This window comes from Papio anubis, chromosome 10, assembly GCF_008728515.1.
Source record: "Papio anubis isolate 15944 chromosome 10, Panubis1.0, whole genome shotgun sequence".
Lineage (NCBI taxonomy): Eukaryota > Metazoa > Chordata > Mammalia > Primates > Cercopithecidae > Papio > Papio anubis.
In genome coordinates, this window is record NC_044985.1 from 58,246,776 (window position 1) to 58,261,367 (window position 14,592).

The 14,592-nt window shown below is 41.5% G+C and overlaps 1 protein-coding gene and 1 long non-coding RNA gene across 8 annotated transcripts in view; one reads left to right on the forward strand and one right to left on the reverse strand.

The window, feature by feature from the left end:
- The window catches only part of WIPF1 (WAS/WASL interacting protein family member 1), a 118,260-nt gene that overhangs the window by 9,869 nt on the left and 93,799 nt on the right, over positions 1-14,592 (reverse strand). For all 7 annotated transcript variants that reach the window (XM_031651370.1, XM_031651371.1, XM_017946667.3 and 4 more), the window contains 3 exons: positions 12,172-12,301; positions 6,049-6,225; positions 2,538-3,308 (listed from right to left, as the gene is read on the reverse strand). In XM_031651370.1, coding sequence (XP_031507230.1) covers positions 2,538-3,308; positions 6,049-6,225; positions 12,172-12,301 — 1,078 coding nt within the window. The remainder of the gene's footprint in view (positions 1-2,537; positions 3,309-6,048; positions 6,226-12,171; positions 12,302-14,592) is intronic.
- On the forward strand, positions 1,642-6,105 carry LOC103876328. Its single transcript, XR_004176571.1, has 3 exons — positions 1,642-1,740; positions 4,030-4,136; positions 6,020-6,105. It is a non-coding gene; the product is annotated as an uncharacterized LOC103876328 (long non-coding RNA).

Here is a 14,592-nt window from a genome sequence, read left to right on the forward strand (position 1 = left end):
GACGGTGCTATAAATAAATATCTTATTAGCTATAGATTCAGAATCCAATTAGGAACCGTAACCTGAACAACCTGCCCACTGCAGATATCCCTGACAGAAAGTCTTGGCTCCAACATTTTATGGCGGTGGGAGGCACTGTCCAGCCCTGATTGGTCTCTCAAGGAGTCTTCAGTGCCTCACCTAGGAGTGGTTATTTATTACCCTATCTGCTTGTCATTGCTGGAGTCCCAGGCAGCAAGAGTTGATTTATTGAGGAAAAGTGTCTCATTTGCTGTGGGTTTGACTTCATTGGTGATACCACCACACAAATGTCACTACATGCAAACTCGACTTTCAATATTATGGGGCCCTGTACTATATAACTTCATCTCTTTTTCTTTTTAAAGTAAATGGTCCTGTTCATGTTCCTAACTCTTCAACCTCATGGCTCCCTGCTCCGAATCCTGACAGGCACAATAGAAAAGAAAACAGATTTCTATTTCCCACTGGCGGAATAACAGAAATGATCATTTATTGAATATAACTACATGCCAGGAAATAAGGTAACCACTATCCATGCTTGTCTCGTTTAATTCTTACAACTCTGAGAGGTACAGGGACAGGAGACAAGGCCTCAGAGGTTTTGGAAGCTTAAAAAGCTCATCAGAAGACTGAGTGGAGGAGCCAGGATCTGACTCCAAATCTGTCAGATTCCAAGGCCCACTCCCGTAACACTGAAGCCAAATGACTCAGAATACACAGGGCCTTTGATGAACTCTCATATGCTCCTTGTGGGAATGTAAATTGGTAGGAAATTTCTGGAAGGCAATTTGCCAGTACCGATGAAATCCGTAGTTTACTATGCACACTCACTGACCTAGATATTCCACTTACAGGAATTCATCCAAAGGAAATACAGAGATGTGTACACATATTTTGCTACAAAAATGTATCACTGCATTATCTGCACCAGGAAAAATCTAGAGATGGCCCATATGACCAGGGGAGGGGATTGGTTAAATAAATCAAGGTATATCTGTAGGATTTAATATTAGGTAGCTGTTAAAAGTCAGGCTGTAGAAGAATAATCGTATCACTAAACATTAATGAAATACTAGTAAATAAAAAGCAAATTAGCAAACAATATATGTAGTGTGATACCAAGTTTGTAAAAACATATATGCATTTTAAAAAGACTGAAAGGACACAATAAAAAAATGTTATCAATGATTATTTCTGGATGGTGGTGGTAGAAGGATTACAGATAATTTTAATTTTCTTTATATTTTTCAGTATTTCAATAATAAGTATGACTTACGTGATCAAAAGAAACAATAAATGTTGTATGTCAATGCTTGTCATATTTTGGGGAAGATTTAATCTGCTGACTCATCCATTTGGTAGGGCCACGGCACAATGGTTTCAAGGTGTGGTTCTCACATTCTGCTGCACACTATAATCACCAGGGAGCTTTTAAATATCCCGATTCCCAGTCTGCACCCCAGACCAATTATACCAGAGACTCTGGGAAGGGACCCAGGCATTCGTGGTTTTTAAAGCTCCGTAGATGATTCCAGTATGTGAGCAAGTTTAAAGAATGGTGATTATGAGGTTCCTGAGGTCACAGGGTCAAAGGTCTCTTATCTCTGCGTAAAGGAAAAAAATGCCCCATTTCCAGACATAAGGTCTGTACGATGAGATTAAATTTGAAAAGTGGGTGGTTCTACCGAGTTCATCCATAACCACTGTAAAACGCATCAAGTGAGTGTACTCTACTAAAAATGCCTATTATAATTCGGAGAGGGCAAACTCTAGGCAATCCTTGCGTTTTTCTTTCATACTCTGAAAGTTTGTCCCTCAGATCAAGGTTTCTCAACCTTTCCAACCGCATTGGAAAGGTCTCAGATGGGCTTCAGCAGGCTCTTCAAGCCATGTGACAGCATGCAGATTTTGAGTTTATGCCTGAGTATTTTTGTAAAGATAGTCTATACCTTTATTTGATTCTCCAAGGGATTTATATACCAGAGATGTTAACAAAGAGCAAAATGGACTTTTTAAACATTTGTCTTTAATGAATAGGGAAATGGCCTCAAAGCCTGGCTAATGAAGAGAGAAGTACAGGAGAAGTTCATTAGCTCTTGAAAATCTTCCCCTCTTGTTGGAATAATGGAGCCCTCCTGCAGGAGGTGGGGACTTATTTTCCCAAGTAAGACCACTGAAATTCTCTCTAGGGAGGCAGGGTAGTGGGCTGGCAAGTACACTTTAGAGATGGAAGACGAAAGTTCTTGCCTCTTCTTTATTAACTAGCTCGTGACAATTTAACTGTATTGGCTACTCAGTGTCCTCATCGCTAAAACACCAACAGAAATATTGGTCCCACTTTCCTCAGGGATTTACACGAGGTCACGATCACATGTGTCGCGTGCCACTTAAAAGCACAAAGCAGTCTGAGAGTTTACTTATGCCTGTTCTTGTTAAGACTATCTTGACTGACAGCATTATTGGTACATTTGGGCAGGCTGGGTTTTGGAAGCGACTCACCCCACGTCTTGTCATACCTGATCGGCCTGGCGGGTCCCTCACTGGAGGTGGGGGTCTCTCGCTGGGCGGGGGAGGAAGAGGACCTGAACGTCCTGGCGAAGGTAAGGGGGGCGTGGACGAAGTGAGGGACAGATTCCGCTGTGGGAGTCTTGGGGTTTCGTCATTGCCGCTGGAACTTGGAGGCAGGGGAGGCGGCCCGGGCCTGCTGGGAGGTGGCGGCGGAGGTGGGGCCTGTGAGGAGGAGGAAGGCCGCGGAGTGGAAGGCACTGGAGGCTTGTTGTTCTGAGGAGGAGGAGGGGGAACCGCTTCCCTGTGGATGGAGGGCCTGTTGCCTACTGGAGGAGGTGGCGGAGGGGGTTTGTCATCCAAGGCCCTGCTGGGCGTAGGCGGCAGGGGAGGCCGGTTGGAGAAGGGCGAGGAGGAGCTCAAGGGAGACTGACGTATTGAGCCTCCTCCCAAAGCAGCGCCTCGGTTTCCAGGGAAAGGGGGAGGAGTGGGCCCGGGGCCGGGCTGCCTCGGGCCTCCGGGCACTGGTGGGGACCCCCGGTTGTGCAGACTTGATTGAATGGGTCTTGGAGTACTAGGTACTGGAGGGGGGATGCTATCAGGCTTTGAGCCCAGGTCGGGCCTTGGGGGCGGCATTCGGTTCCTCTGAGGCTCTGGGGGACCACTTCTGTGGCCTGGAGAAGGCACAGGAAACCTCCCTGGGCCACTTGGGGGTGAAAAGGGTTTGGCAGATGTGGATCTTCCTCCCGGTGGCAACATGGGTGGTCGGCTTCCTCCAGAATCTGAAAAACAGGAAAACAAACATCCAGTTAGGAAATCAGGAACCCTAAAGAAATCAGAGAGCTAGAGTCTGTTCCCAGTGACTGGAAGTCCCTTCCTCAGAGGGCTATAAAATACAGGAAACTATTATTTATATAAATTGGGTTTTGTGTGTGTGGTCCTTCCTGGGAGCAGAAAATCGACCGTAGCTCTATTTACCTGCGAGTCCCAAGTTCTACAGCCCATCAGCTTTCAAAAGGAGTCTGGAAAGATCTATGTAAAGTATTATGTATAGATAAGAGCCAGGATGAAGCGGGGGAGAGTTCTGGTGAGATGCCTATTCATTATGAGAGGACAAGAACAAGATGGCATTGGTAGAATCATGATTTTCATTTTTCCCCATCACCATCTCTGTCCCCCAGCTCTTGTACCTCTCAGTTTTGAAAATAAGTCAGCTGTTTTAGGTGAAAAAATTAATTATCCCAATGTAAATCTCCATATGTGAGGGCTCATCTAGTACCTTTGAAGAGAAGTGCCCAAGAAAACGTGGAAAAATATAAGGGGAAAAATATAAGGAAAGAGTTATGACTGCAATAAGAAAAAACTAAGAAAGGAAAAAGAAACCATCATATAGAGTTTAATTGGAAGAGTTGACACCAGTGGATGGAATTCATCTACAAAGAAGCAGGCAACTACACAACTTTTTTTTTCTTACCACGTCAACCTCTGCTTCAATATTGGCAGGACAAAACAATCCTATAACTGCTCTGGTTCAACAAGAGAGAAACTAAAGGGGAACCAAAGAGATGGAAAATTTCAAACCACCATCCCAGAATCTCTTGGAAATCAAGGTAATTCTGGAAAAAAAAAAAATCTACCCTTCAATTATGAGTTCATAAACATACCAAATAATTTTGAGCTCTTGCTATACACCTGCCATTAATCTAGACACCAGAGACAGAGGAGTAAACAGAATAGACAAGATTCTGCATTCCTGTAGTTTACATTCTTGTGGGGGGGAGATAAACAATAAACCAGGAAATAAATACTTTCAGATAATTATATGTACTAAAAAGACACTAAAATAGGCTGATGAGATCAAGAGTGCTTGGAGAGGCCAGGGTACGTGGAGTGGCTGGGGACAGCTCTTCTGAGAATGTGACATGTGAGCTGAGGCCTGACAAGAAGGAGTCGGCCATGGAAAGATGAGGAAGACCAGCACTTCAGGCAGGGGGCCTGCAGGTGCAGAGGCCCTGAGGTGGGAAAGAGCCCCAGGCAGAGTGAGAATGGGAGAGATCCATGGGAAGCGGAGCCTGAATGGCCAACAGGGGTGAGTCACAAGGAGCCCTGCAGGACAGAAGGGGTTCCGATTTTGTCTAAGGCATAGGAAAAAAGCATTTGGACAGATGTATACAGTGGAGTATCATGAACTTAAGAGAGAACTTTTTCTTTCTTTTTTTTTTTTTTTTTTTAGACAGGGTCTCCTCTGTTGCCCAGGCTGGAGTGCAGTGGTGCGATCATGGCTCACTGCAGCTTCAACTTCCCGGGTTCAGGCAATCCTCCCACCTCAGCCTCCTGGGTAGCTGGGACTACAGGCAAGAGCCCCCATGCCCACTAATTTTTTGTGTTTTTTAGTAGAGACAGGATTTTGCCACGTTCCCCAGGCTGTTCTTGAATTTTTGGGCTTCAGCCATCTGCCCGCCTCAACCTCCCAAAGTGCTGGGATTATAGGTGCGAGCCACCATGCCTGGCCCATTTTATTATTTTATTTTTCTTTGTCTTTTGCCTTAATTTCTTCACCTGTTGTTAAAGTACTAAACGTATACATTTATCAGCTGCCTTAAACCCTTTTGGTGAGTTTTAAATAAATTTAAATTCAAATTTAAATGGTGGTCTGGCAAGATAGAACCTCTCATGTAATTGAGTTTCTCTCTAGATTTGGACCATTCAGTGATAAAATAGTAGGCTAACCCTGAGGATTCAGTGATTCCATATTCATGTAAATGTGAGAATTTCATTCCTTCCCAGACGACATCTTATAAAAGGTCTTAAAAAGAAAATTATTGTAACATGATCAACATTACAAAAGCAGTTTTATGGTAAAATTTCTTGAGTTTCTGTAGTAGTCGGGAGAGAGCCTCATGCCTCTGTGAAGTTTTTTATTTAGGCATTCATGAGCAAGTTCAGCTTTTCTCTACCATCAGGTTCATAGACAATCATGAAGGACTCATGTCCATGGCTTCCTGCAGAGACTCCTGAGAACCACTGGCACTGAAATACCAAATGTCTGTCATGCAAAACACTTTTTCAGATTTAGTGAGATTTGTAATCATATTCCACAAGACGTGCTCCATCGTGTATGAAAAGCGGCTCACAAGTATTTACTCTACTAGACAGCTGGGCTACCTCACAAAGAAAGCTGAATCTGTCAGGTCACCAGGCAGATTTCCAGGGCCAGCAAGTTCTATTTGCTCCTCCCTTTTCTTCCCACTCCAGCTAACCCTTTAGAAAAGTAAAAAAAAAAAAAGTACAGGTTACCCCCAAAGACACTGGGTGAAAATTTCATAGTTCTGTGTAGCTGTCTGATCCTGGTTAATAATAATAATAAAGCCTAAATTGAGTCTCTTATAAAACAGTGGTAATATTTCAAACAATGTACAATATTTTAGTAAGGGCGAAGAGCCTTAGGGGCTATGACCAGCCTCCAAACTGCCAAACTCTGTCTTGTCTTCAGTTACTCAGAGACAGGGAAACTCTCCTTACCATTATCCCTGTTGGCCGTGGATCTCAGCTTCGGCATTCCAGCCTGGAACAGTCCTCCCAGACCTGGAGGTCCGCCCCCTCCAAAACTTCCACCGCCTCCGCCACCACCTCCTCCGCCAAATCCGCCGCCTCCACCAAAGCCACCACCACCACTTCCAGCACCAGCTCCTTTAGGTTCTGCAGAAGAAGAAACACCCGCCAGAGTATGCCCCCTGGTCTGGCCCAGGTAAACCATAAAACAACAGTACAACAGGGAGCTGGCCGGCTCTGGGCCGCCAGTGGACAACTGGGATTTCTTCATTAAAATGCAGGATTTTAAGAGTTCCCTCAGCTCAGTCAGAACTGCCCGCTCCAGGCAGTCCCAGGCCCAGTGGTGGAAGAAACGAAAATAAAGGATGATTTGTTCCCACACTCCCCACTTGACTGGCTGCCACATGGGTCAATATCTATTTGTTCCGTATCCTAAGGTTTGGCAAATAGAAAAATCTTCAGGCTGGTTGCAGTGGCTCACACCTGTAATCTCAGCACTTTGGGAGGTTGAGGTGGGAGGATTGTTTGTGCCAGGGAGGTCAAGGCTGTAGGGAGCCAAGACTGTGCCACTGTACTCCAGCCTGGGCAACAGAGTGAGACCCTGTCTCAATAAAAAGGATCTTCAAAGAAAGAGGGTCCCAAGGGAGGAGGAGATGCCATAAAAGGTGAGAAGAAACGAAAGAGTTAAAAAGACAAAAAAATAAAATATCTCATAATTTCACAAATATACAAATATCCAGGCTGGGCACAGTGGCTCACACCTATAATACCAGCACTTTGGGAGGCTGAGACTGGAGGACAGCTTGGGCCCCAGGAGTTTGAGACCACCCTGGGCAACAAAGTGAGACCTCATCTCTATGAAAATAAACAACAACAAAAAAATGTCGCCAGGCATGGTGGTGCACACCTGTAGTCCCAGCTACTTAAGAGGCTGAGGTGTGAGGATCACTTGAACCCACCGAGGCTGCAGTGAACTATGACTGCACCACTGCACTCCAGCAAATAAACAAAGAAAAAACACTAAGCAAATATCCATTATTGAGTTATACTTTTTCCTGGCAGTATTTTTCATTTTATGTGTTTTTTCTTAAAATTAAGAACAAATTCACTATGCAGTATTAAGCCTGCTTTTTTCACTTAACACTTTGTTAGCACTTCTTGTGTCATACTCTTTGAAAACATGAGTTTAAAGGATTGTATTGTATTGCAGAACATTAATGTATTACATTAAAATTTATTTAACTACTCATTTGATGGCCTTTTAGATTGCTATTAATTTTTTAGTATCATGAAGCCCAATTGTAGGCTTTAGTAATTTAAACATTCTTTGCAATTTGTGAGGGTATAAAGATCTTGTTTTATTTTGAATTTATCTGCAAAAAATTGTGAAAGATTTTGATGGGAGGCAAATAAACAAACAGAAAGATTACTGAGTATTCCATCTAGTTTTCCGGGTTACTTCCCATTGTCTTTAAGCCACAGGATTTTATCACTCTGAAAGGTATAGAAAACTGATACTAATGCAATGGTATTTGTCCAAAGAAGTGCAAATTAGTTGTGTTTAAGCCATGCTTATACCCTCTTTATAAAATTATCTCTTAATTTATGTATGTATGCATGTTTGTGTTTAAGAGCTTAAACATTATTTAAAGTCCTCTTCCCAAAAAACTATGTTGAGTCTTTGATAAATAGTATATGAAATCTACAAACTAATCTGGGAGAACTGATACTTTTACGATATTTAGACTTTCCATTTGGAGATGTGGTATATTTTCTCGTTTATTCATGTCTTCTGGATTTTTTGGCAAAGTTTTTTAGTTTTCATGATTTACATTACACATGCTTTTTGTTGGGGTTACTTCAAATGTATTTTTGTTTGCTGAAATTGTGAAAGGGATGTTTTTCCTGTTATATTTTGTAATTGGTTATTTTTGGCACCAGCAAATTGTATTTAATACCTAATAAGCCACTTTGCTATATTTTCTAAATTAAAATTTCCTAAAAATGTATTATCTTGCATTTTCTAGTATGCATGTAGTCTTCAAATAGTAATGGTTTAAAGCCTCCTCTTCTCTAAGAATTGTATGTCTTATTTCTGTTTTATATAAGTAATTACTTTGATGAGTAAATTTCCATAACAATGTAAATTATTAACGTTTCTAAAGGCAATCATGTTCTGATATTAATGAGAATCCCTCTGATGTTTCAAAGTTAATATGAATTACTGGTTTGAAATAGGTTTTGTCCCTTTCTAAATATTCAGTTGATGGATCCTTCTATTTTAGGTTTACAAGAATTTCTTATAGCATGAAATTTTATCAAATGCCTATTCAAGATCTACTGAGACTTTTTATAGTCTTTTTAGTTTGATATGATGACTTTCTAACATTAAAATGGGATAGGCCGGGTGCAATGGCTCACGCCTGTAATCCCAACACTTTGGGAGGCCAAGGTGGGTGGATTGCTTGAGCTCGAGTTCAGGACCAGCCTGAGCAATATGGTGAGATTTCCATCTCTACAAAAAATGAGCCAGATGTGGTGGTGCATGCCTGTGGTCCCAGCTAGTTAGGAGGCTGAGGTAGGAGGATCCCTTCAGCTTGGGAGGTCAAGGATGCAGTGAACTGTGTTCATACCGTTACTCCAGCCTGGGTGACAAGACAAGACCCTGTCTCCGAAAAAAAAAAAAGGGGGATAAACCCTGGTGTTGGTGAATTGTTCTTGTAACATCTGATTGATTTAGATTTGTTTTTTGGTATTTTAGTGTTCTCTTATCTATGATGGTAAGTGGTCCATAATAGGGTTTCTTAATTATAAACATTTTGGGTCAGATAATTCTTTTTTGTGGGTGGCTGTCCTGTCCTGTTCTTTACAGAATGTTTACAGCATCCCTGGTGTCTACCCACTAGATGTCAGTAGCAGCCCTCCCTGACCCCCAAAGTAATGACTAAAAATGTCTTCAGACATTGCCACATATCCCCTGGAATGCAAAAATCACCCTTAGTTGAAAACCACTAATGTATAGCTCTCTTTTTTGTATGTACTGCCTTTGTCAAGTTTTGACATTAGGATCATGCCAATTTCATTATAATTATTAGATAGCTTTCCATCTCTAACATGTTGGGGAATGATTTATACAGCATTTGGATTAGCTTTTCTTAAAATCTGAAAGAATTTGCTAATAAAACAATCTGGCTCCAAAGCTTTTTGGAGAGAAAGTAATTTAATAAAGTTTTTATCTTTTCCCTTGCTCACTGAGGTTTCTTGAATAAATGTATGCTTTTCTTAGAAAAGTACTTTCTTTAATATCTTAAAACATTTTAGCAGATAACTTTATTGTACTACTTTAATTTTAGAAAATATGCTTTGAATCTCTTATTTTATCTGCTTTCTGAGTTCCACTTTTATTCATTTTTATTTCCTTTTTTTCTGGATTAGGTTTATCATAAATTTGTGTTAGCTCTGTATCTTTTCTAGATGCAGCGCTTTCTGGGATGCTTATGGTAGCTCTGCTATGGAAGAAATAATCTGATAATAACTGACAAGAATTACTTCACCTAACAGGATAAAACATATAAGACTAACAATTTCTAGAAGTGTATGCAAAATTGTTTCCATATAAAATTTTAAAATTTTGGTAATAATATTAACATTGCCCTTGTCATTCAAACACTATTCATTGATGAATGACACATTTTGGAATACTGCACTTCACAGGACATATTTACATGGTACTGAAACTTTAGAGGGACTCCTGCAGTATCAGACATCATCCATTAGTGTTCCTTTTTTTTTTTTTTTTTTTTTTTTTTTGAGATGGAGTTTCGCTCTTGTTGCCCAGGCTGGAGTACAATGGCACGATCTTGGCTCACCACAACCTCTGCCTCCTGGGTTCAAGCGATTCTCCGCCTCAGCCTTCCAAATAGCTGGGATTACAGGCATGTGCCACCACGCCTGGCTAATTTTGTATTTTTAATAGAGATGGGGTTTCTCCATGTTGGTCAGGCTGGTCTTGAACTCCCAGCCTCAGGTGATTGGCTTGCCTCGGTCTACCGGAGTGCTGGGATTACAGGTGTGAGCCACTGCTCCCCGCTCATTAGTGTTCTTAACCTGCAACATCTGTCCATCTTACAGAAAGAGAAGCTAAAGCTGAGGATAGTTAACTGCTTCCAGATTATTTTTTCAGTAATTAAACTGTAGGACAGGCTGAGTTTGGGAGCTATCACACATAACCATGGTTGTATGTATTTTGACATACAGCGCAGGGAAGTTTCACATGCAAACAGATACAAAACCATGGATAAATACTGTTGCTTGCAAAGAGCTTGTGACAGCAGTATAGGTGTCCAGTTACGTGCATGAACAAGGGCCTGCACTGGACTGTATCTTCCTTCCATCAAGGAAAGCACATTATTAAACATCATGGAAGAGAGAAGGACTAACACTATTTCCATTAAATGAGAGAAGTGAACATTAGAGAATACGATTCTTCAAGGTTTCCACTAGTGGATTCAGGAATAGGTCTAGACTGTCCAGTCTCCTTCAACAGAGCCCTAGGCTCCCTCTTGTAGTGAGGAGAACCACAGGCCTCTGTCTTAGAGGCCAGCAGCTCCTCTGGCCTCATACCAGGGACCATGATTCAGATGGCTATTGGAGGGCTGATTAGAGGGATTATATTATAACCACATTCTTTTTGTGGGCATTTTGACTTACAAGTCAGACTGTGTCAAGAGTTAAGTACCTTAGATCCTTTTTTTTTTTTGGAGACAGCGTCTTGCTCTGTTGTCCAGGCTGGAGTGCAGTGGCACAATCTCAGCTCACTATAACCTCCACCTCCTGGGTTCAAGTGATTTTTGTGCCTCAGCCTCCCAAGTAGCTGGGACTACAGGCATGTGCCACCAAACCCGGCTAATTTTTGTATTTTTTGTACAGACAGGTTTTTACCATGTTGTCCAGGCTGGTCTTAAACTCCTGACCTCAAGTGATCCACCTGCCTCAGCCTCTAAAAGTGCTGGAATTACAGGTGTGAGCCACTGTGCCCGGCCATAGTTCCTTTTTGAAAGCAGTGCATTCTCACTCGCACCACTTTGCCCAGTAACAGAACAACATTCAAAGGCCTTATCTAGGTCTTTCACTTTTCCTTTTTCTTCCCAAACCAGTAGTCCACCCAACTCTGATCCTTCTTCTTCCTTCTCTACTCATTAGGCATTTCTCCCAGGAAGTTCCCTGAAGCACTTCTAATCCTCTACTTTGCAAATATTCTGCCTCATTATTCACTTGTTGACAAAGCTCCATCTGGTGATTTTGGAAGGTCAGTCTATTTCCTGTTGCGTCCAAATGGGATCTGTAGTCTAGGATGAATCTTGGGGACATCTGGCAGGCAAAGGAAGGGTCTAGAAATGTGAGGAGACAGCCTTAAGATCTACTTATTAATTGCCAGTAGAATTCTAGTCATGGATTATTTTTTGTCTTGTTGTAAATGTTAATAAGTAGCCTTGTTCCAGAAAGTACCTCAGACTTAGGTGGGTAGATAAGCGAAGTTGTGACCTCATTTCCTTTCTCTCTAAGCTCCTAATAATTGTATCTTACACTTGAATTACACTTTCCAGACAACAAAACATTTTACAGGCATTATCTCATTTGAAGCTCATGACAAACTTGTGAGGTCAATAGAACATGTATTATCATCTCCACTTTAAAATGAAGACAACAAGGCTTGGAGATGGTACAGGATGGATGTGCCAGGTCTTGAACCCACAGCTTTTGATTCCAAGGCTAGGGCTCTTTCCATATTTTATGCTGCCTCCTCATCTGCGGTGCCAGGAGCAATGGGTTAATCTCCAGAAAGTGTTGTGAATAATGCAGAGAATTGCTGCTGTGTATGTCTTGGACAAAGAATTATTATACTAGCTTCTTGCAGTATTAAAAGGGAACCCAAGCCAAAGCTGCGGCCTACAGGGAGTGATACAGTCCCTTATTTTGCTAGCTTTGCAGCTGTTGTTAACCGAAAAAAAAAAAAAAAAATTGAGGGGTGAGGGTAGGGTTGATTATTAGGCCGTAAACTGTTCCTCTTCATGGAAAATAGTTTTTACTTACTGTCCAATATTGGTGCACTTCTGTCATTGGTGACTGTCTTCTTTAGTTTCTTCCCTTTGCTGATATCAGAAAGGAGAGCATTTCTCCCAGCCTGCTCTGTCTTATTCAAGGTAGGCTTCTCTGTATTGGCCTGAAAGGAAGCCATACAAACAAGTAGTCATCTCTTGGGTTAAAATCATGTATTGTAACACTTGGCTGGGAAAGGTTGGGTACGGGAAGCTTGTTATTAAGGTTCTTGGTGACAGGTTGTAAATTCTCAACAAGTTTTAGAACCCATATCATTCTTTTTAAGATCCAGACATTTGGAAGCAGATGCAGCAATAAATTATGTTCATTTTTAAGGGAGGAAGAGTCAGTCCTTGATTAAAGTCTCTGAAAATTCAGACCACAATCTGACTGAAACTAACAGGGCCAGGTTAGAGTGAGATGACTAGACACGAGAAAAGAAGTTTAAGTCTGGGAGGGTTCTGCAGGACATTACCAGGCTTCATTCACTAGAGGGTACCCTGAAGAATAACTTCCTTTTCCCATCTTTTAGAACTAACCCAGTGCAAGGGAAAAACTGTCTCTAGCAAAAAGAGTCAGCTGTATGTTTTTTAAACCCACTAAAATTCTAGAAAATAATTCCCACTGTGTATATTGCCAAAGATGCTTTTTTTCTTTTTAAGTCAGATTTATTAAGGTGTAATTTACATATAGTGAAATTACCCTTTTTAGTTACAGTTCTGTGAGTTTTGACAAATATATACAGTTGTGAAACCACCATCACAATCAAGATATATAATATTTTCATTACTTCAAAAGTTCCCTCATGTCCCGTTGGCATGAGGTGTTTCTGATGTTTAATTCTGATGAAAGCTTAGCTCATGGAAATTGTATCCAGAATGGATACAAGTGCTACTTTAACATGTTTGATTCTTTTCTTGTATTTCCAGAATTCCTATGAAAGATCCCCACCTACTATGAAATTGGGATCTTGCTCCTTCAGGGAGTGTCCAGCAAAAGGACTTAGATGTAGGCACCTGCCTGTGTGCCTGTGTCTTTCACATTTGGAAACTGGCTAGGTCTTGTCTGTCCCAGGGAGAGTCTGGCTGCCCCAAACCCACAGGTCCTTTCTAGGCTGGCCCCAGCCCTTCTGATGGGGATATGATTTCAGATTTGCCAGTTAGGGCCACAGGAGGAAAAGCTGGGGAAATGTATGGCTCAATACCTTACCCAGCCTTTAAAAAACAATTTTTTTTTTTTAGAAACAGAATCTCATTATGTTGCCTAGGCTGGAGTGCAGTGGCTATTCACAGGTGTGATCATCATGCACTACAGCCTCAAACTCTTGGGCTCAAGTGATCCTCCTGCCTCAGCCTCCTGAGTAGTTGGGATTACAGGCGCGTGCTACTGCTCCTGGTCTAACTCAGCCTTTTATTAGCAGAGTTAGAGGCAAAGGAAGAACTCAGAAAAACCCTGAAGCGGGCTAACCAGAATTACTGTGTAATTGGAATTATACTGTGTAAACAGAATTACTGTAAAATACGGTAAAGTTGGAAGCATCTTGAAATAACTAAATGATAAAGTATTACTTGCTTATGATAATAATCATTAACATATATAGCTTTTACTCTGTGCCAGGCACTGTTTTCAGCACCTTATGTGTATTACTTCATTTAGCCCTTATCAACCCTGTGAGTTACTTCAATTTTACAGACAAGGAAACTGAAGTACAGGGAGTTTAAATCATTTGCCCCGGTCACCTAGTTAGTTGAGGAGGAGCTGGGATTCAAACCCTGGCAGTCAAGAGCCTTCCCTACAAGCTGACAGAAGGGTAAATATGGGCTCCAAAATGCTCATCCCCATCAGCCCCAACATACTGCTGAAGCAAGCCTGTCAAAAGTTTCTCTGCTGTCCTTCCAGAAATGCTCTCTGCAAACACAGTTTGCTTTTGCTAATGGGATTCTCCTCTATTGTTCTGAAACTTGTTTGTTTTCAACTTAACATACTTTGGATGTCCTGGAAAGAGCTCTTAACATTACCTGCTGTCTTCATTTTAAGGATGAAAAAACTCTGAGGCCTAGAGAGGTTAAGTGATGTGTCACAGTGGATCTCTGAACAGTTTTGGGTTAGCAACCTTCAGTAGCCTCCTGTTCTACCTTAAAATTTATTTTGACAGCTGACCTCCCTGGGTGCTAACTTCTCTCGTGTTCAGGGCCCTTAATTATGTTGTTTCACAAAGGCAGTGGTCTATGATGGCCACCAACCCACCTTTTCCCTTTCTTCATCTCTATATTCTATTTATCCACAGTCTTGCTTTGAATTAGGTAATAACAGATAGAAATGAGTTGATAAGATAAACAAGGTTTTCCAAACTTCAAGCATTCTGGTATAAGATTCATGATTTTTGTCATCTTCTCATACCACCTGTGTTATTTA